We start from the raw sequence: 22,967 nt of genomic DNA on the forward strand, positions 1-22,967 counted from the left end.
ACTAGTAAACAAGTGAGCTAGATGGGGAGAAGGGCCTCTTGTTTTCAACCTTTGTTCTAGATCAGTGGTTCTCAGTCCTGGTCTCAAGAGACCTAGCCTGGTCTTTTTTTCTACGGTGTTGTTAGTTTCCTAACAAAATACCTTCCCCTTGTTTTAGATGCGAAACCAGTGGAAAATGGGTCGGGCAGCACAGTGGTGCAGTGGTTAGCAATGAAACTGGAGCCCTGGCTTCCATTCCAGACCTGGGGTGCTGTCTGTGGGGAGTTTGCATGTTCTCCCCGTGTTCTTGTGGGTTTCCTCCAGGCGCCCCAATTTCCTTCCACAGGCCCGAAGCCATACTGGTAGATTGTCTTATGGGGAAAAATTGGCCCTGGGCAGTTTGTGTCTGTCTGTGTCCGGTGATGGACTGCCATGTGCCCGTTGCTTGCTGGGATAGGCTCTGGCTCCCCTGTGTCACTGTACTGGATAAAGTGGGAAGAAGATGGATGGATGGATTAAAAGGACTAAGTGAGACAATTAGCTCAATTTAAGTAATCATTGAAACAAGTAGTGAAGGGGGAGAAAACAAGGTGGGAAAGCAGCAACCACAAAGCTTCACAATGGGTGGAGTGGGTGCCAGCATATAAGGAGGAGTTCTCTGCACCCAGCATCACAGCAGACGAAACAGAAACCTCTGTAGGGCAACTGAAGAGAACTAAAAACCATTCCTGTAACTTGCTTATTATGGCAAATGTCGGATCTGGAAACCAGCTGTTTTATCATGAGGCAGAAACATGAATCCGCGGGTCACAAGTGGAAACCATGTGCGTACAAAGTGGAAGTGTGTTTAAAAGCCGGGGCGTGACTCAACCCACAGGGTTGGGGGATTCTGGAACAAGTAACCGATCTCTGCTGTTGGGGGGGGGAAAACTGGTTTCTTTCAAGGAATGGCTGGAAGAGATTGTTGGATCAGTCAGCTCCTGACTCCCAATGAGGACACATGGTGTCCTCTTCCTCGTAACCTTGTGCAATCTCGCTCTGACTACAGGTGCGAGACGGTTTGCAATCCCTTCAGCACCAGGACAGTATACAGTGTACTAATATACATTTCGCTCTGTATAAATCCTGTGCAGATGCTCCACGGGGCTGTCCGAGCAGATCCACTCTGTAGGAATGTTATTTAGATGCACCATCAGTCTAGTGGTGAAAGGTTTCACTGTCTCTTTAAAGCCTTATGGCACATCCCCCCCCCCCCCCCCCCCTCCGTGTTCCCTAGACTGACCCCATGTTGTGGATACTATGCAGATATACTGTATATCCCCACTCAGTAGCCGGTACAACAGCCTGTCGCAATATCCTGACCCTTTACTGCCCCAAAAGTTTATAAGCGCTGACACCCCCTAGTCATTCTATTATGGCCTACTTTCTTTTTACAAAACAAAGCTGGAGAGATCCCACACACACCCACTCATTCAGCTTAGTGCATATATGAATTAATTAATGCGTTATTTTCATTCGAAGCTCAGTCGCTTTTTTTTATCAGCGTGTACCCAAGGTTTGCCGAATAGCACTGCGAGAGTCAGAGGCGATCTCTTGAGATAAAAATCAAACAAAACGGCCAAAACACCGGAATAACTGCGTGCCTAGGTACCCGCTTCGTGTGTGTGTGTGCGCCCTGGCGTCGAGAGCTGCCGGCACCCCCGCCGCCCCCCCTCGTTTCTCCGAGCCTGAAGAGAAAGCTTGTGCACTGCACAAACGAGGAAGTGAGCAGTGGCCGCCGGCCTCCTTCCCTCCGTGTCCGCCAGTCTCTCCTTGGCAAGGAGAGGATATAATGCAGCACTTGCCTTGGCTCCTGTGCGCTGGGCACCCCTCACCTCGGCGCTGGAAGCAGGGCGACTCCGGGAGACGGCACGGCAAACCGCGCAGAGCCCGGCGGAGAGAGAGGCGCAGGTAAGCGACATTGAGGATCAATACAAGGTTAAGTACATCAGCTGTTTTTCATTATTATTCATTCTGTACCGAACGTAAGAAGGTGCAGTACACCTCTCATTGGAAAGCGCCACCGTTTATTCGCTGACCGTCTTTTTGCCGTTTTTCGTCCGTTAGAAGAACCATACGAGGCGCCTGAGGATTGACGTCTTTGTAACAAGTGCACTTCTGCATAATTGAACGTGGTGGACTTTTCTACACTCATCTGTGTAAGGTTGCTTGCGATACGCTTGTGTCGTGTGAGTCTTGGTTCAAGGTAAGAGGGGATAAAAAAAACTGCTTTCTAACAGAGCTCTCCTTCTGTCGTTTAGGATTTGATTGAAATATCCATGAAATAACATACCAGCTGGCTCCCAGAGATGGCAACAGTAAGTTCTGGTTTTGTTGGAACGGTGGAAATGTTATATGAATTGACGATGCTTGATTTGAATAAGAGCTCACTGTCGTTAGGTCTAGACGTGGAGAGGGGACAGTAGATGTTCACTTGACTAGCGATTCATTCGGTTAAGCAGGTGCTATAAAGCTGCGTAATAGTTTTCTTTACGGTTCTTGTAGTAACAGACATGCCCACGTCCCCCCAAATAAAAGAAGAGAAAAGAAATTGGACTTTCTAAAAAAAAAATCTCCTCTCAAGCGAGACATTTCGTGTCCATTTTTTTTCCTGGTGTTCAGGCGGTTGTGCGGAAAACCAAAAGCTTCACCCCCGTGTCAGATGCAGCAGCCAGTGCAGTGGTCAGTGTTGTGAAACACTGGGTTACTCTGTGTTGAGAAACGAAAGTCCGTACACTGGAACTGTTTGTCATAATAAAACTGAAGCACCGCTGGGCGATGTGGATAAGCCAACAGAAAATACCACTGCTGTAGCTTTTACTAGATATCTAGATACTAGCTGCTGTGCTCATAACCTAATTTTTGTTTTTTTTATTTACCTCAGTGGTTGAGTCATTTCCTTGTCAGTTTTGGAAATTAAGCCTTAAAACAGTGGTAACTGCTGACAAAACACTTGTCAGATGGAGATCATACTTAAGTCTCTTATGCCTGCTATTAGTAGCTTTAAATCTTACAGTACTTTGGGAATGTTGTGAACTAATATTTAAAGACCACTGGATTAAAAATAAAGTTTGGATTTGGGCGGATTTACTAAAAGAATTCCACCACAAAGTGTTGGACACATTTCGTTCCAAGTCTGATGAGAATGTGGGTATTAAGAAGACCTCAGTTTCATTTTGTTGAAACGCTGAATTCATCTTCAATGCCACCCTTTTTCACCGGCGCTCAGTGTGATGTGACCGGTCAGACTGTACGGGTGACAGCCTGCTTCTTACTTCCCACATAGACAGGGTTTAGAACACCATCCTTTTATTTTCTAACCACTTCGTCCAATTTAGGGTCATGGGGGAGCCGGGGCATATCCCAGCAAACAGTGGGCACAAGGGTACACCCTGGACAGGACGCCAGTCCATCACAGGGAACACTCAGACATAAACACTCACACCAGAGCCAATTTTCCCAGAAGCCGATTAACCTCCCAGTGTGTCTTTGAACTATGGGAGGGAACTAGAGGAAACCCAAAAGAAACCTATGTGAACACGGGGAGAACATGCAAACTCCGCACAGACAGCGGCCCAGGTGCAGAATTGAACCCAGGGCCCCAGAGTGCTGCGTGAGGCAGCAAGTAAAACCCTGTGCCCCCCTTCCGCCCTCACAGTCCCATCTGTAAAGGGAAAAACTGGTGATTTAAGGAAGGGTGGTTTCCAGGTGTTACAACGTTCTGCCGTTGTCAGACACAAGCGTAGGGCCATGAATGAATCTGTGACCTTTATCCCTCTGCTGTGGGAGCTGGCTTCTGTCCAGCGGCTTTGTAATGGCATCGATACGGTAGAAATAGCTCCGAAACAGATGTTGTAGAGCTAGAGTGCAGCCCTGGTTTCAGTTACTGAATTTAAATAGCTGTCACTTCCTCTTGCTCATCTTCAGAGGGGAAGTTCTTAAGGGTCACTGGGGAAATAAAACAAATGCCAGCCAACAGCGGCACCTCGCCATAACTGAAGGACCTAAGAGAGGTATTTTGAGCCTGTCAGTGGTGACTCCTCTAGTCTTTCAAAGTTGCCTGGATTATTACAGCGGCTCACAGTTGCGGCAGAAATGCTAACCACTGCCGCACCACTGGGTGGGCCATGACGACATTTGATATTCTTTTGAAATCGGCAACACAAAAGCCACCACTGCACGACCTGGTTAACTCTGCTATCCCAGGGACCGGTGAAAAAGAAGAGTCAAGCTAGGCCGAACGATGACAGCCAGCGCCCTTAGCTTGAAGGCACAGCGACAGGGTCTTTGAAGAGACCCCAGTGCATGCTCTGTGCTCAGGCCTGTGTGTCCGTCTCCCCTTCTCTCCGCAGAAGAACTGGGTGCCCGGCACGCAGTGTGTGGCCAAGAGCGACCACACCAAGCCCAAAGCCGGTGAGCTGGCCTACCGTAAGGGAGACATCCTCACCATCGTGGAGATTGGAACAGTAAGTTCATTTCCCCCCCACAGAGCAGCACTGAGCTCAGCATAGCAAGCGGACCTCTTACCATCTCGTGTCCCTGCAGTGGCTGGTGGTTATTTTTTTTGAGGGGGGGGGGGGGGGCAGTTTTTTGAGGTGTGCCAGCTCAATGATAAACGCTTTTGTGTTCAAGGGCTGAGTTAGGGGGCAACAGTCCGCGCTTTTGCCCAAGCTGTCTGTGCCTGTTTTGACTCAGGGGAAGGGGCTGTACAGAGCTCGCCACAACAAGACCGGGGACGAGGGGCTCATCTCTGCAGGCAACGTGCGCGAGAGGGAGGCCATCCGTGTGGACCCCAGCCTCAGCCTCATGCCGTGAGTCGCCACGAACCCCCGGGCACGAATCCACATCTGCTTGCGAGCGACCTGCGGCGTGGTTTTCAACATCTTTTTTTTGTTTGTTTGTTTCTTCTTTTTGGTAACTCAAAATTCTAAATATAGACCCTTTCTGTTTATTTGCTCTTTTTAACCGCGTCCGGCCTCAACTGTTTCTCAAGTATAGTCCTCTGGCTAGGTTTGCAGTAGGTTCTGAGATCTGGTGTCTGCCACATCGGATGTACTTTTGATATAGATCTGAACCATTTAATAGGGTAATTGAAAAGCTTTTAAAAAAGGAGGGACATGCATGCAGTTTTTGGACAATATAAAAATGAATAGATATAATGGCCTAAAACATTAATTCTCATATGTCTGTGTATAATGTTTAGTATTTCTTATTTTATAAACAAACTTCTTTCCATTTCCAAGACAGCAAGTATTTAAGAATGTAATTTAAATTGTGAAAAGCAGAGGCTCCCCTCCAGAAAAAAAATTAAAATGATTTGATTGTGGATATTACATTATTTCTTTTAACTTCTGCATGCAAGTTTTTTAATTAAAAATCCAATTTTCAAGTCTCTTCAGGTGGTTTCGGTGATCTGCTCTCGCGCTCTGCGGGTTTCTGCTGTAATGTTGTAATGTGTGCTCTGGTGCTGAGAACTGGTCTTTATAAACTGGGCCCTAGTTCTGAAATCTGGGCACCCGTGCCTTCATCTGCCTCGTTTCCTCACTGGTGTCCTGGCTCTTGCCCCTCTCACTACACTACAAAGGGTTGTGGCAACGGCACGGAGGATTATAGGATGTGATTTCCCATCAGTCGGTGAGATCCACACCATCCGCTGTCGCAATAAAGCCCCTTCCATCATTCAGGACCATCCCAGCCACAGTCTGTTCTCCCCCCTGCGCTCTGGCAAGCAGTACTATTAAAGCAAGGACCACTAGACTCTAGAACAGCTTCTACCCCACTGCTGTACACATACTTGACAGCTAACTTTGCAATGCCTCAGACTCAATGCACCTTTCTGCCATGTTTTTTTTCACTACTACATATTTATTGTTCGGTTGTTATCATTTATTATGTTTGGTATATCCTGTCTACATTGTGTGCTGTCGTCTGCTGTACTGTGTATGTCCTGAGAGATCAGCGCGAATAAGAATTCCAGTGCAAATGTACAGTACATATGGCAATAAACTCCTCTCCCCCCTCTCTCCCAGCTGGTTCCATGGGAAGATCTCGGGGCCGGAGGCGGTGAACAAACTCCGCCCCATGGAAGACGGCCTGTTCCTGGTGCGCGAGTCCATCCGGCACCCTGGGGACTACGTGCTGTGTGTCAGTTTCCAAAAGGAGGTCATCCACTACCGGGTCATCTACAAGGACAACAAGTTGACCATCGACAACACGCAGTACTTTTACAACCTGATTGACATGATCGAGGTGCGTCTCCCTCTGCCCCATTCCAGACCAAGAATGTTTAGGGGATGCATGGCCAATTCCCTGTGAATCACAGTTTCTGGAATACCAGCAACACCATTGACTCAGCGGCCCAGTTTGAAAATGCTCGTGCCGGAGGTCTCTTGTTTGATTCTAATCACACTGATAGTGCTAGTTTTTAAATTAATCCAGAAGAGCTGTAGGAAGTTTGAGGGGCCAAGCTTGATTCAAGATTGTCTCTACTCTAGGGTGTGTGTGTGCTTTGTCTGGGGAGGAAGCTGACTTAAATATGGTGAATTGCTAGTCGGATTGCGTCACATATTTCAAGGAAGACTGTAGAAGTTGTTGTTAAAGACGTAGTTGCTTGGGTTCAGTGGTGCATTTAAACAGACATTTCTACCCCTGCTTTTTGGGTCATCTTGCATTCTCCCCTCTACTATCGGCATCCTTTTGTTTTTAAGCAGCTATTAACATGTTCCTGTTGTCCCCTTGCTCTTCCTGTGTGATCATCAGTTTCTGATCTGATCGAAGCAGACACGAGAGATTGTGATAGTAGCTTGGTTACCACATTTCCAGTAATCCTTCACAGAGGTGGGCAGAGGGAGGAAACATTGAAGCCCCAGTCTTACTGACATCTCAAAAATTTCAAAACAAGCGGATTTTGCAAGACCGAATTGCCTCACAGCTTTGAAAGCCAGGATTATTAATAGCTTGTATCGCCTTGGCTTTGAAAGATTGTCAAGCTCAAGGAAGAGAAGTTCTATCAGAGCTGTTCAGCCCTCAGTCCTCTTAGAGTTAGCTCACTTCAGAGCCTGACTCATTTCCCGGTGTTTTTCACATGATAAGCAATAAGCAAAAGCATACTGCTGCCCACATTTAGCATAAGTGGCCGGGTGTTGGCTGCTGGTGTCCCTGTTTTTAGCAGAATGGTCAAACTGGAACACACCTATACCAAATGATCTATCACTGGTGAACACGTAACCACAGTTTCACCTGTTAATGGCCCGAATAGCAACTTTCTGCTTGCTAGCTCTGGAACCCAGAGCGTTTATTTATATTTGTCTCTTTCCTGAACTAAAACCAACAATGTACAAGTGGTTTTGTCTATTGTTTTCCCCAAAGAAAAGTTATGATGACATCCTGGTTTCGAGTTGCTGTATAGTTACGTCACCTATAGATTGGATTCCTTTATTGAAGTGTTATTCTCATTAGGAGAGGATCCTCATGACAGCCTTGCCTTTTTGGTCCAATGGGGAATGTGAGATGAAAATTTGTGCCTGAGACAAAGGAATTAGCCTGCTACAGAGTGGTAATTAATACTAATGTCTTAAATGCCCACATTTTGTATGACACTCCCCTTGTTCAATTAAACAAATGCCATTTAAAGCAATAGATATTATTGGAATGTGGCGGTGATGTAATGTTAAATTCTGAGCATGTTAAGAAAGAAAGTATTTGCTGAGACGTGACCCCAGAGGACTAGACATGAGACTGCAACAGTGTGAAGTGTGAACTAGCAGAACGGCCGAATGACTGCAGAGTGGGCCTTGTGTTAGTAACCCCCCTCTCTCCACTTCAGCTTTTTCACACCCTGTGATATCTCGTGCTCCGTTATGAGAAGAAAAAAACTCTAGAGTTCCACTGGCCACCACACAGTGGAAACTTCCCATGTCGGGTTATCAGGAGACCTAAAAATAATCGCCCGAATTTAAACTGACAAGAGGAGTGGGGCATATTACGTCTCCTCTGCACTGCACAGACTTGTGGGCTTTTTTAATGGTGTTTTCTCAGTTCATTCTGTTTATTCGAAACAGAGAAACAGCTACTAAAAACGTGAAATGGGAGCTTGAGTATTATTAATTGGGGGCTCGTTAAAAAAAAAAGTTTTGAGGTACCAAAAAAGCAATCTCGCTCTGCAGTCCCTCTGCAAGGGAATCCTACTCTCCACCCCACCTTGTAGGACAGAATAATTTCCCAGCTGCAATTAGATCTGCCGCAGTGCTCTGAATCGGAGACTCCCAGGAAGGAAGCAGGCCTTCCTCGGACCAGATCGCAGACTGTTGTCATCAAAGTCCGAAAGCTTCTGGCCGATTAGGGTGGGTAGCTAATGCGCTGCGTTATTGACATAAGGGGACGTTATTCCAAACTGGCAAAATAGCTAATGGAATGTCAGTGAGCTGCCAAGAACATGGTGGATGGCTCCTTCAGATTTACAGTGAGTCTGCGATATCAGTGCGTGTCAGGGACAGTTCCCTTCTGGAAAAACAATAAGCGCTTTAGCTTCAATTTAAGCCCTGATCCAGGCCTCTACTGTCTATACTTCCAAGGTTATTACAGAATGTTTAAGGGGACACCATTCCAGGTGGAAACTGCCTCTGGAGCTCCGTGACTCCAGCTCCTACTCGGTACTGCTCCTAATCTGTGAGGAGGACTAAAAGATTAATAACGCTTCAAATTCAGGAAGAAAGGATTATTGCATATAGTCATTCAACATGTATCTCAGAATGAACCTTGGTCACCCCAGTAGTCACTCTGAGACAAGACAGCTGCCACAGCTTCGTCTTTACCACCTGATGAGCAGCTCCATTGCGGGGGTGGGGAAGTTGTGCATCGAGCAGTATTCAGAGGGGTTTTCCAGGGCGAAGCTTTGACTCGACTGACCAGATTTATGTTCTGCACACTTCCTTGTTATGAGTGTAATGTACACATTCTAGAATGTTGTGGTCTGGGACAGCGGATGTCTTCTGAGTGTTTTTGTCCTAATCGCTCTGTATCAAAGTGTGCAATCGAGGTTGCATCCAAAGTTTCACTGTAGGCAGGGCTTGATTCTCTGCAGTACATACTGACCCTGCTGTTTACACATTCCTGCTGAATACTCTCAGCTTCCAGGTTTTTCTGACATTTTGTGCACCAAAAGGAAGGGAGAATTCAGTCACCCCCCCTGATCCAACTCATCCGATTGAGGTGAAAATCTCTTTTCTAGTCTGTAACAGTAGCTCAGGCAGACCCGCTGGGCAGTGAGTTATTATTGTTTGGGGGGGGGGGGGGTTCTCTGAAAAGGGTGACTGCTGTGTGTGGTTGCTCTTGAGCAGGCATTAACACCATGGCCGTTGAATCATGTTAACTGTTCCTGGAAACTGCAGCAGAGGGCAGGGAGTTATCTTGACAAAGGGAAAGGGAAGACTGCATCGCGCTTGCTTTAAATAAATTCCCAAATTTGCTAGGCATTGAGGCGGTTATTTTAACTCATCACACAGCCAGGACAAATTAGCCGTACTTCATGTGACAAAAAGCTATTTACTGTATATGTATTTAACCAACAGTATCGTGAAACCTGCAACATAGAGGAATGGACTCGGTCGAGACAGAACCATTGCAGTACACAGTATTCACAACAGAACTGTTGATCAGGCAGGTAACCATTTTACAGTGTTTAGGAAGGTGTGCATTTACACTCTGGCTAGGGCAGTGGCTTGCTTATTTTCTCAAATCTTTTTAGTTTTCTTCAAGGACTACAATGTAATCTTTAAAGATTCCTAAATCCTAAGATTTCGTAACGCAGTGCGCCCTCTGAATAGCAGCCTGTCCCACCCCCAGCCCCCGCTCCGGCAGTCAGCGTTGCCCCATCGCCAAGATGACCTCTCTCTGTTTCAGTTCTACATGAAGAACAAGGGAGCCATCGCCACTACCTTGCAGAAACCCAAACAGAAAGAAGGAGCCAAATCCGCCAAGGAAGAGCTGTCTAAAGGTGGGGTTCAGCCAGAGCGAGGTTCAGCTCCCACCCCCCCCAAAGACAAACGTCACAGCACCCCTTCTGGAACAGCTGAGAGATCAGAACGTATTGTAGGAACAGTCACTAATGAGAGAAGCCATTCGGCATTTCTGGTCCGTTTGGCAGTCAGTAATTCATTGATCCCAGGACCTCAATTAACTGTTTCTGGATCGACATCAGGGTAACGGCTTTACCAATGTGGATGGGTGGCTTGTTGCACACTCCCACCGCCCTTTGGGTAAAGCGGTGCCTCCTGTTTTCAGTTTTAGAGGCACTTCTGCACAGTTCCCACTTGTGTCCTCTGTAGAAAGGCATGCTATGATTCCCCCCCCCTTCTCTTGCTTGAGAAACAGGAGTTTTAGGAAAACCTGTAGAGTTCTATAAAAATGTCCTTATTCTCAGCTGAAAATTCAGGGTCACTCTAGAGAATCTTCTAAGTAAAGACATTTCAGCAGAAACTTACATTTCTATCAGTTTTTCATGGCTCATAAAGCCCCGATTATCTGCTCAGGCCAACTCGAGCTTTCCCTTTACTGTTTATGGACCTGTAAAAAAAACAGTACACCTCTTGGGTGTGGGTCTAGATTCTTCTTATTTTCTGCTAAAAATTCAAAGAATTTGAACGTGATTTTTATTTCATTTGAAATAAAAAAGCTGACAGTGTTCATATATATATGATTTATATATTTTGCATTGTCTTTTTACTTGCAGCATCTTCGCTTGACTCTGCCACTTGTGTCTGCAGTTCTAGGTGATAAAATGGCTTGCTTTCCTCATATGCAGGATTTCTTGGGGATATTGTAACTTTAGCACAGAGAAACTTTTCTTATTTTATACTCAACACAGCCTGAGTGCTTTTAAAGAGCATATGAATCAACAGGACTCTGCCTGCCTCTTGCTCTAATGTCCTGTCCCTGTGTTTCAGCGGGGTGGCTGCTGGATATCGAGAAGCTGACCCAGGGACAGAGCATCGGAGAGGGCGAGTTCGGGGGTAAGTCTGAGCAGAAGCCCAGAGAAACTGAACAGGGTTTTCTCCTCTTTAAGGATGAGGAGGTCAGTTGTTCAGAAGTGGATGCAAAGCCAGTTTCCCCTCCAGATCAACACAAGGACAATCATTCAGCCTAGTTAAGGGCATGCACCAGACCGCAACAAAAACACTGTGCACAACATGGAGCACACACAAACACCTCCAATAGTATTTCGGCCTCATGAATCGCACAGAGCCTCACACAGGCATAGAGGTTGTTATATACAAAGGCACAATGTACTGTAGGGAATTCATCTGTTTGTTAAGACTTGGGGAGATTAAAAAATAAAAGCAATGAAGGTATTTGCATTTGGGAAATACGCTTTCTGGGGAAAAATCATTTTAAACAAATTTGTACTTATGGCACTGCGAGTGTCGATAGAATTGCTGTATTTTGACAAAAGCATAAAGAAAACACTGGATTTCTAGTAAAATATGATCCTAAACGTTGTTTTTATGATAAAACTCTTATTTTATGGAAGGAAGAAAGAAAAATTGTTTCAGTTTCTCCTGCTCTAGAAACTCGAGGAATACGAAGATGTGAAGTTTCAGTTCTTAACTCTTTTGACTCTCTAGTTAGCAGCGTATTGGATACGGGAAGCAGTTGCCACATATGTGAGGCTTAAAGTAGTTCAAAACTATCTGAACTCAAACCTACATCATTATATAGTCAACAGTTTAAAAACATTTTTCACAAAAGGTATGTTGGAGTGATTGAGCTTTAACGCTCTCTTTCGTATCTCGCTGTGTTTGCTTATATTTTTGTTTATATTATGCTTTAAAGCACACTGGTTTGAATACTCTCGGCCTCCAGGTGGGACTAGTTGCAATACTGGATAAAATAAGATGTTATAGGTGTGGCCGAGTTCACGAAACAAGAATCCGATTGTCGCGGAGTGATGTCGCCACAGCAGCGGCTGAGCAGACTGTGTTCTCTATCTCCCCCTAGCGGTGTATGAAGGGGAGTACATGGGCCAAAAAGTGGCGGTGAAGAACATCAAGTGTGATGTCACCGCACAGGCCTTCCTGGAGGAGACCACTGTCATGACGTAGGTGTCTTCCGTGCTCTGTCTGACTTTCTTTCCTGGGTTGTATCCTTCCTGTGCGTAAAGCCCTGCGTCAGCCCTATAAATTCATTGTTACCTGACATGATCTGATTTAGCAGTCCCTGTATCCCCCACTACCTACCCCGTTTCACCCAGCTTATTTCTGTCTCTGTTGTAGCCTGCTCCCTCCCCTCTTCCCCACCCAGGTGCTCTCCATTTTGGCATCTCCTTCTCATCCTCCATGTTGCTCTGTTGGCACTATGTTTCTCCACCTTCTCGTTCAAAACCCTGGTCGTTCATCCTTTCCCCCCTCGGATTCTGACTGCTGCCACTCTCTCCCTCACCCAGGAAGCTGCAGCACCCGAACCTGGTGCGCCTGCTGGGCGTGATCCTGCACAACGGCCTGCACATCGTCACCGAGTTCATGGCCAAGGTGAGCAATCTGAGGAAGGCGAGAGGTGTCCTCCGGCAGCGACTTCTGACGTGGGAGGGTTGGCAAAGCTCCTTGTGTTCTTGATTGATGCAAACAGCTGTGGGATTGCAGAATATGTTGCAGAATAAAATGGAAAGCTCGTTGCACGCAAAGCACAAGAACCATGGTGACGCTCTGCAAGTGTGCGGCGCAGTTTGTGCAAGAGAGGTTGATTTTATTTGCCCCCCACAATGCACTTGCCCGCAGGGTGACCATACGTGACTTGTTTCCTCTGACACAGCCACAGAAATGAAGTAAATGTGCTGTAGATTCCCGCAGTGAGGCTTTTGGTTCTGTAAGGAAGAAAAGAATATAAAGGTTACAATGGAGAGGAGGCCATGTGGCCATTCTGACTCATTAGGTTTCTAATAGCTAAGTGGTCTGAGGATCGCATCCAGCTGCTTCTCGAAGCAAGACAGCCTCAAAAATATCTGAGTAGCTTGATCCGAACCTCCAACCCTGTACAGGCGTGCCTCCTGTTCTTAGCCTTAATTGTACGTCCCAGAGCTGGTCTGTGAGATGACAGCATGTGTAGCACAGCTTCCTGACCTGATGTGTCCCTGTTCACTTCAGTTATGACATAGCTCTGGTATCACTGTAGGCTGTAGGTATCACAGTACTGGTGTATCATACTGTGGAACCCTCACTGGGGCGAGATCAGCTCAGTTTTAAAAGGCAATGTGATTGGCGTCATGTTACAAAGAAGTTGTACCATTTCTCATCTGACTGTCTGGTTATGGACTTACAAATGTGTCCGTCTGTGTGTCTGTGCTGCAGGGCAACCTGGTGAACTTCCTGCGCACCCGGGGACGCTCAGTGGTTGGAACCAGACAGCTTCTGCGCTTCTCCCTGTGAGCTCCTCTCCCTCCGTCTCTCCCATTGTCCTTGCAGGAGAGACCTCGATCGCGAGTTGTGCCTCTGCTACCAAAGCTAGCACAGTCCGCTTGGCTGAGCCAGCTCTTGTGATCACTCAGCAGAACAGTCAGACACGTTCTGAGCTCCTTCTGCAGTCTAGTGTGACTGTACTGATATGTGAATCAATGCCCACATTCCAAAGCTGCTCCTGCATTTCGCTTGGCTGGAAGACGGGAAATGCTGCAGTCTAAGCCCAACTAGAGCCATCCATCCATTTTCTAACTGCTTTATCCAACTGAGAGTCCCGGGACGAGCCGGAGCCTATCCTGGCAAGCAACGGGCACAAGGCAGGGTACACCCTGGATGGGGATGCCAATCCATCATAGGACACACACAGACACACACAGACTTCCTGACCAATTTTTCCCAGAAGCCTTTTAACCTAGCGGCATGTCTTTGGAGTGTGGGAGGCAACCGGAGCACCTGGAGGAAACCCACAGAGGCAGCAATGCTAACTAGTCTGCTACTGTGTCGCCCCCCATCTAAACACTGTAACATAAAGCAATAAGTCCACCTTCAGTTGTTTGCTAGGGTCTGTATTAACTTGATTCCTGTTGCTGCAAGTAATCTAAATGAAGAACCATGGGTTTTTGAAATAAAGTCTTCTGAGTCTTTAAGTGAGGAGTCTCTTAGTGTGCTGAAGCCAATGGGGTCTTCACTTTCAGTGGGTAAGATGAACAGGGAGGCTTCAATGCAAGTTCACTGATAGAACTACAGTAAACCCTCGCTATGAGTTTTTCGTTTATACAAGATGTAGTTATTCCCGCCTGTTTTTTCATTTAACGAGCAGGTTTTCACTCTAACGAGTTGGGCTCTCGTCAAGCACTGCTGAGATTCTTCTTTGCTCACGTCTTCACGGATGAGGAATTAACTTTTTATTACTTAGTACATTTAACTAGTTTTATAATAAAGGCTTTGTGTTAAGTGCAGGATATAGTGTGTGTTATTGTACAGGATAGTCCCTAATGTGCATGCATTTGCTGACAACTGTAATGGTGTAACTACTGTACTGTAAATGAGCAGGAGTGTTATTGTTTTGCTACTTATTGTTTAGGAATTGGCTAAGACTTTAAAGCATGTTACTCAAATAATTTATCAGTGTTATTACAGTTTTCATAGTTAGGAGCCATTCTGTGTTGTGTTAAGGTGACACTTTGGCGTTTGAGGGAATATTTTTGAGTTCTGTAAGTAATAGGAATATGAGTTTTCATCTTACGAGCAGTTTTCTGACGAGCAAATTAAACTCGTATAACCAGGGATGACTGTACAGTCTATTCCATCGTGACACTTGCATGAAAGACCCGTGTATGGACAACGGAAGCTCAAGGTCTCAGGAGTGGGCTGTACCCGGGGTCACAGGCGATCCGTGTGTGTCCCGCAGGGATGTGTGCGAGGGCATGGAATACCTAGAGTCCAAGAAGCTGGTGCACAGAGACCTGGCCGCCCGCAACATCCTCATCTCCAGCGACAGCGTGGCCAAGGTCAGCGACTTCGGCCTGGCCAAGGTGGACACCAAGACCTCAGACAACGCCAAGCTGCCCGTCAAGTGGACTGCTCCCGAGGCACTGAAGAAAGAGGTATGCTTCCCCAGAGGAGGGCGCCATACTCTCACTATGAGCATTAGATGAAAACAAGACAAGCATTATGTGCATGGCATATAGGCGGTCATTCCTAATTCCACTTGTTTCCAGGGAAACTCAATGTAAAAGGAAGTCTGATGAAAGAATTCAGAAATCAGGAGAGAACATAAATGCTAGTAAATCCTAACTGGAAATCAGTTTCCAAGATCTGTGCCCTGGTGTGACCCTGGAGTGGTGACCTTGTTGACATTACAAGCACGATTTCAGATTGTCACCTTTAGCCTGCTCGTAGGAGTCCAGAGTTTCTGCACTGTTGTGTTACAGCTCAAAGTATAGCCAAATTGTTTGGAAATGCATGCACAGGCTAACATCCAAAGATGGAAAATTAAGAAAAAACAGACTTTAAAATGAAGACAAATAGACTTTGCCCAACCATTGCACTAGTATTGATGATATCACATTAAAGCACAGTGAAATCCTCTGGGATTTGCCAGAGGGATATCTCATTTCATCATATGTTATCCCTGCAGCAGAAATTCTCTACGCGTTCAGATGTCTGGAGCTACGGGGTTCTTCTCTGGGAAACCTTCTCCTATGGCAGACAGCCCTATCCAAAAATGGTGAGTCCTCGCTGTTAATATGGAAAGAGTCTCCGACACTGGTCCTGGTACTATGTATTCTCAGCCTGGATGAGAGTCAGGTCTTAAATTAAGCTGAACTTTATTGATGACCTTGTATTTCAACTGAAAAAAATAAGTCTGCTTAAAAATGTATTTGGAAGACCATAAAGAAATTTAGCAGTCTGTGCTTTTGGAGTTGTTCTGTCAATAGTTCCTTTGTTTCTGCAAGGTGCATATCTAGGAGTCTTTTTGTTTTTTTTATACAGAATCTTTAAACAGGCATTAATTATTATTGTCCTTGTAACTCTTAGCTTTTTTTCTTTTTGCACTGCTGAGCAAAAAGTGTATTATATGGATAATTTCATACAGTGCCCACTGTATCTATTACAACTTTCAGCATTTTCTGACCGCAAAGAAAAAATCCCAGATCTGTGACTTGACCTAAACAAAGGTGAGCTCTCAAGTGGCTCTTCTCAGGCACTGAAGGAAATCAGGCCTGATTAGGACAGTGAAAGCTCTGCTGCAGATGAATGACGGCTGTGCTACGTCACCATGTCTGCTCTTCTGGAAACAGATCTGCTGCACGTCTTGGTCAGCCACTGAGTCTCCTGGAGAGCAGGCTGGGACAGGGCAGGACTGAGAGAATATCCTTTCCTGCTTTCTACGTGCCTGGATCGGGATTAATCACCTTAGGTTTCTTCTGGCAGTGTGCGTTTCACTTCTAGGGCGTGTTCCAAATACTTTATTCAGCTTGAACTGGGTCAGGGCTAAAAGGAAAGAATAAAAAGAGAGCAAGAGCACAGATTTGCCAGAAGATGGCAATCAGGGACAGCATTTGTATTGAAACTGTAACAGGCGACATAAAAACGCCTTTTTCGAATGCTAGAGTAATATTTAATCTGGTGTACTTTAATGTAACCTGACTCCAACAAGTCTTTTGCTTGTTTAATGATTTTGATGAACTCTGGCTGAAGTACAACCTTTACAGGGTGAGATCACGATACTGCTGTCATTAAAAATGACAAAAATAAAAATCAGTTTTAGGTTCATTGAAATAAATCCCATCCTGATTTACATAAGTGAAGACAATTACAGAGGTTGGTATTCTGTTTAGAAAAGCATCTCCTCGCAGGCTACCACGCTGTACCTGTGTGAGCTGACATTGTTGAGTGGTGTATTTTACAGGAAAGCGTAAAGTAGGGTAAGGGTTTGTAGGCCCCATTTCTATGGTAATGGCACCTATCAACATTGACCAGGGAAGGAGAATGTTAGAATAGTTAGGCTTTCATGGCTTGATAGTCTGGCCCTGTTTTTTTTCTTTTTTTATTCATATTTTATTAGTTTTCTTAGATTTACTCATACTTATATGACTTGATATTTTTTAGAGAACTGGCAACTCTTCAGTTCCTCCAACTATAGCTCTCTCACCCTGAATATGCAAGGAACAGTCCTACCCTGTTCCCAGAATGGCTGTTGTGCTTTGCTGTATAGATCTCTTTTTTTAATATAATATTATTTTTGTTTTACTCAACTGTTTAAGAATAGCCAGTTGTCGGTTTTCTCCATCTTGGCCTGCGGCTATGAACCATGCAACAGCACACAGGGGAGAAAGAGGAAGTGCGGGCAGGCTCCTCCAACCTGACCCGCCCACCTTTGAGCCAATTGACTTTTAACACGTCACAGGCTGCCCAGCCCCCTGTTGAGGGCTCAGTGCTGATTGGAGGCAAGGCTTGTCCCTCACTGACAGTTCTCGGGGGCCTCAGTTCTGCTGTGGGGCTGAAGGAGCCCTGGCCAACAGGTCCCTACCCTGACATGAGCCAGGCCTGACAGCTCTCTTTGAGTCCTCCATACCCTGGGAGGTGGGAAGAGCTGTTAAACTGGTCTAAGTAAGGCAGTAGTAAATTAAATCGGGCCAAGCTGAAATTAAAACCAGGAGACGTGCCCCCCTTGGAGCTACGGCTGGAAAAAAGGTGCTCTCTCTGCTCAGTCTCCACACAGACATACATTACTGTATCTTATTAGCGTAAAACAGTCTTGGTCGCTAACAACAAAAGAGCGATAAGCTTAGCACAGTGACTAGCTGGAGACAGAGACTGAACTGCGGGGGCCGGTGTGGGGACTTTGTAAGCGATGTGAACGAATGATCGTCCCTGTGTCTCTGCGCTCTGCCCCTCAGTCCCTGAAGGAGGTGAAAGAGAAGGTCGAGCACGGATACCGTATGGAGGCCCCCGACGACTGCCCCCCCAGCGTGTACGCCCTGATGCGGAGCTGCTGGGAGAGCGACCCGGGGAAGAGGCCGTCCTTCCGCAAGCTCCGGGACAAGCTGGAGAAGGAGCTGCGGGCCTGCGGCGCCGGGGCTGCGTCCTGAGCCGGGGGGCTCTGGGAAGGGCTAGCGGCAGAGCTCGGGAAGCTGGCCTGGCCGGGAGCTCTGTTCGCTCGGCACCGGGGCCCGTTCTGCCCGCCGCCTGGGGGTGCTTGCGTGTGTCTGCCCTGTAGCAGGGCTCCCGTAAAGGACGTGGGGTATTAGTCAGGTGGGTCTGTGGCTGCTGAGAATCCCACATTCCCTGCCAGAGCTCGGATCCACCGCTCATGTCAGCCACTCTCTTGGGCACTGGTCCTGTGCAGAATGCAGAAACCAGTTTTTTTTTCTTTAGTTTTGGTGTTTCGTGACCTGCGTCGACGCCTTGCTCATCTGTCACCCCGAATTTGAATCACCCGGGCCCTTTTCTTCGCCCCACACTTTGCCGAGGGCTGAAGCTTGGGGTGGGGCGTCCTCAGAGCCTTCTGTCTGTCTCACTCCCTGTTGGGACCCCCTCACCTGAGGGTGCCAGACTGCCGGTGCCCAAGAGCAGAGAACCGGCTCTTTGCCAGGACGTAGCAGTGAGGCAGGGAGGGGGAATTAGAAACACAACCTCCGTGCCAAAGTCATTGGATGCCAAAGAAAACCTGCTTCTGTAGCTGAGACGTTGACCGTTATACCCAGACCTTCAGAGGCGAAGCGCCGGTAAGCACTTACAAAACAATGGATCTTTTCTAAGCATTCAGAAAGAATCCCAGGTGACAAGACGGAAAGCATTTCTTCTCTGGTTCCACTCCAAACCAACAAAAATGAGGAGCAAATCCAGAAGGAAGCCTATAAAGGAAATGGTTGCATGTGGTCAGATATGTTTACACTAGGACTCTTTTTTTTCCCCCCGGTAACAGGAGTTGAAAAAGGACCCTCCTCTCCCTCTCATACAGAGCAGTGATTTCCTTACCTTTCCCATCTCTTCACATGGGGTGACCGCTGTACACACTATATAATAAGTACCTATAACAATAAAAGCTCCTTAAAGGCTGTACATCTTGGAAACCACAATAAAGAATGTTATTTAAAATTGTGTTTTGCATTGCAGATGCATTATGTTGTGGTGGACAGGGGCAGGATTACTGTAACACCGAGGGGAATGCTGGTGCAGTTACAGTGACCCAGCTCAGTGCCATGCGGTCTCCATCTTTGCTCTTGCAGAACCTGGGCTGTTCTGAAGAAATTAATCCCTGGGCTGAGTGCCCTCTGTGGAGTCCTGACACAAATACTGAGAGAAAGAAACACAGCTGATCCTGGATTACAGCTCTCTTCATTCAGTCACGTAATTGTCTACAATATGCCCTGGGACTTGGGGCTTAATATGCAAAATCTTGAATGTTATTGCTGATATAAGTAAGGAATTACAGGACAGAAGGGCAGGGGCTTTACTGCTACAAGCTTTTAAAGAGTTATAGATCAAGATGTTTTTCTGTTTCAAACAAAGAATCCATTATGAGACTCGAGACTCAAGACTGTTTTTGCCTGCTTACAGGTTGATGAGCACAAATTTTCTACATTCCAGCTTCATCCCTGTCATGTTCCTGCAGGTCTGACTGTCGTGAAGGTGCTCTTTGTGGGAGTGCTGTAAATTGACAGACACGCAGGCAGGCAGCGGGATCAGAGCTGAGGCAGTGGGGTAGAGAGGCAGCTTGGAGGAGTGAGATTAGAGTTGATTACATCTGAAGGAGAAAGGCAATTATTTGTCTGAAAAAAAGTCAGCAAAAATTTGGTCTGATAATCGTCTAAAAATGTACGTATGTATTGCAATAGAAAGCTTGAAACATTCCTGTATGGGATAAAATCTGTCTAAAGCAGAAATCCTGATTGTCCTTTCTGATTGACCCCACCCAGATGACTTGTTGCTTTTGAATTGTAGTTCTGGGCCTTTTCCGAAGCAGCTGTCAAACGGTTTATAACGTCTTAAGCCCGGTTTTTAGCTTTTCCCCATGGGAGCAGGCACAGATGGAATCCTCAGCCCTGTGCTGTGGTGTGGCAGGACAGGACCCAGGAGAACCAGCCTAGGATTTGTCCCGTGTTTCTAAAGCGCCTAACTGAACAGACTGCAATATTAAAAAAAAAATTAAACAAACTAAAAACAAGAAGTGTCCAACATATTAAAAGGATTTAAGACAAACATTTGTTTTCTTCAGGGTAAAAGATGTTATGTGTTATTGCACAGGGAGCAGGCTGATTGCTAAGGGTAGGAAAAGGTCAAAAATTCTCTCTGCATTTCCTCCTTGGCCAGGGCAGCCAGTGGTCTCACGCTGCAGATCTGTTATTTCATTGGGTAATGCCTTGTCCCGTTCTGAATTGGTAAAAAGGTACTTTTTTGTTATCCCATGTTTAAAATAGAGCTTTTGACTCTTTTAATTTTTTTTTTTAATTTTCCCATGTTAAGCTGAGCACCACAATTTTTTAATGAATTTTCTTTTCAATCAATCACGTTCCTTGTATTTATACCTGGCATCTACGACCTAGTGCTTAAATAATGGTATCGCGATACTAGATGAAGTCTGAAGTTCATTTGAGGATCTAGATTTGAAATTCTCATCTATAACACTGGAAAGTGAGTCATGACAGTTTTTATGTTTGCTAGTTCGCGGTCACGAACAAGATGTGGCTAGCGTGCACATCTACAAGCTATGTGAAAAACACAAGAACACCATCCAGCCATTCCTAAGCTTCCTAAGAGCTTCATCCAACACGGGGTCATGGGGGCGATGGGAAGAAATGAGCACAAGGTGGGATACAACCTGCATGGGACACCTGTCCACCACAGGACATCACTCTCACACCAGGGCCAATTCTTCCCAGAAACCAATTGAACTACCGCCATATCTTTAGACTATGGGACGAAACTGGAACGCCCTGAAAAAGCCCGTGCAAACATGCAGAAACGCACTCCACGCACACAGCACCCCAGGTCTGGAATTGAACCCAGTAGGTTTTGTCATTCCACAGCACGTAGCTGAGAGAAGTGTGCATTGACTGTAGTTAACTTCTGCTCACAGCGCTGAAGGGAATAGCATCATAATCAAATAAGGACACGGGCAGTGTCTGCGGTTTTCTAACTGCTTTCTACTGTAAGTGCCGAATGAAAGTATCGGTGTTCTTGTCCCTTTGCATGAACTTGGCTGCTTGATTTAATCATAGGCTTAAGATTCACTCACAGCTGCTGAAGACTCCTTCCCTTTCCGTTCGAGGAGTCAGGTGGGTCTCGGCACCGCAGAAATCTGCATGTAGGACCTGCTGAATTGTGATTGGGGGTCCTGGTGTGAACTTCATTTCTAAGGAGAAAAGAGTGACTGGGGGGGAAAAAAAAGTGAAACAACGGCAGAGCTTTCTTTCAACCAAAAGATTAGTAAGCAGGTAGAGCAGGGAAACCAGCAGCCTGTAGCGTGTGGAGCTGCTGAAACCTGCGCTTAAGCTTTTGTGACCCAGATGTCTGACTAACCCTGCTTCACATTGCTCTCCCACAATCTCCTTACTGCACAGCAACTTAATGCCCAGGCTGGCGGCAGGTGATTGTGGGATACAGGAGGAGTGGAAGAGGTCTGCAAGCCTCCAGGTTATTTATGGAAAAGGTGGAACAGTGGTCCATCATGCCAAAATACAGAGGCACTCACGCAGAAGCATGCTATCAGAGACTGCTTTGTTGCCAGGTCCTCTCCATGTATTGTAACTTCAGCATGAAAATAATGGCAGGTTTCTCGTCTGTGGATGTTGTATATCATGTATTCTATCAAGGACAGAGGTGATTTCCAGCTGAAGCTCTAATTCTGCTGGCCTTCCAGGAACTCCGCCTGCTCCGGATTCCCGACTCATGGATCGCTGAGTGTTGAAAGTAAGTGAGCCAGCTGTGTCAGGGAAGTTGCCTGGAAGGAGCAGGCGGGGACACTTGGCCAGTTCCTACGTCTAACTCCATGTTTAACTCCATTCCAGCACCGACCCCTCTGCCAAGTCTGTATTACACCCATTATTGGCCGCTAATTAAACGAGAGCAGTTATCTGACTTATATAATCCAGGCTTATACAATTAAAACGCAGGCTGTTCTTTTGACACCCGCTAATCTGCTCTGCTTTTTTTCTTTTGATCCGCTTCTACCTGGTTTTACAGCGAGTCTGAGAGCAAGGAGCGCAGGCTGGCATTGAAGTATCCTAGACTGCAGAGTGATGCTCGCGCCCTTCCTTTGGAATTTATCCCAGAGTCTTTCCTGTCTCGATGATCCCCTGTCTCCAGCGATTTGTCCTGGAGAGAAGTGATCCCAGTTTAAATACACTTAGCACGCTGCTTTAAATTAACAGCAGATGTTCAAATCTCTCCTGGAATTTGTAAAACTCATGCAAAATTCAGAACAGCTGACAGAACTAAATTTTGGACACTCACAGACGAGGTTCACATTTCTAATTGCCCACCTTTACAAAAGGCAAAAAGACTCATTCCAACAATTTCGGTGGTGAGATATGAGGACAGGCAAAAAGATCTTGATCACCTCGATAGCCTTACAAGACATCTGACTGAGGTCTTCAAAACTGTGAAGGAAACCAGTAAGGTAGATCCCAGTTATTATTTCAAGTTCAGTGAACAGAATGCAGGCATGTAGCTGATGCCTGGGTGAAAGCCAGTTCCTCACTGATACTTGCTCGTTCTGAGTTATTAATGCAAAGCAGTACACAGTGGAGACTGTAAGTTCAAGTCTAGGCTTGGTGCTGCGATCAATTCACTCGCTGTGTTGGAAAACGGCGATCAAAGAGATTGTGGAGTGGCCTGCTCTCCTCATCATCTTTTGAAGAAACTTTTCTGGTTCACATCGGCCATCGGCCCCACTCCTGCCTTGCTGGGACCTTGGGCCAAGGTGAATCCAGCCCAGCTGACGAGGGCTGCTTCTAATGAGTTAAGCTCTTTAGCTCCTCTGCTCCCAGC

General features: G+C 46.2%; 1 protein-coding gene across 5 annotated transcripts; it reads left to right on the forward strand.

Moving 5' to 3' along the window:
- The first annotated feature begins 1,702 nt into the window (after positions 1-1,702).
- matk (megakaryocyte-associated tyrosine kinase) lies at positions 1,703-19,075 on the forward strand. Of its 5 annotated transcripts, XM_088907722.1 has the most exons (14): positions 1,721-1,929; positions 2,086-2,177; positions 2,280-2,336; positions 4,371-4,484; positions 4,714-4,829; positions 6,048-6,267; positions 9,919-10,012; positions 10,962-11,027; positions 12,013-12,112; positions 12,458-12,542; positions 13,359-13,432; positions 14,878-15,073; positions 15,607-15,696; positions 17,873-19,075. In XM_088907722.1, the coding sequence occupies exons 3-14, from the start codon at positions 2,328-2,330 to the stop codon at positions 18,062-18,064; spliced, it is 1,356 nt and encodes a 451-aa protein (XP_088763848.1). In that variant the 5' UTR covers positions 1,721-1,929; positions 2,086-2,177; positions 2,280-2,327; the 3' UTR covers positions 18,065-19,075. The 5 variants fall into 5 exon arrangements, with proteins under 5 accessions (XP_088763847.1, XP_088763850.1, XP_088763848.1 ...); XM_088907721.1 differs by lacking the exon at positions 2,086-2,177 and having other exon boundaries at positions 1,703-1,929; XM_088907724.1 differs by lacking the exon at positions 2,086-2,177 and having other exon boundaries at positions 1,703-1,929; positions 15,610-15,696.
- Positions 19,076-22,967: the final 3,892 nt, after the last annotated feature.

Source organism: Atractosteus spatula, chromosome 28 (assembly GCF_055471065.1).
Source record: "Atractosteus spatula isolate fAtrSpa1 chromosome 28, fAtrSpa1.hap1, whole genome shotgun sequence".
NCBI classification, from domain to species: Eukaryota; Metazoa; Chordata; class Actinopteri; order Semionotiformes; family Lepisosteidae; genus Atractosteus; species Atractosteus spatula.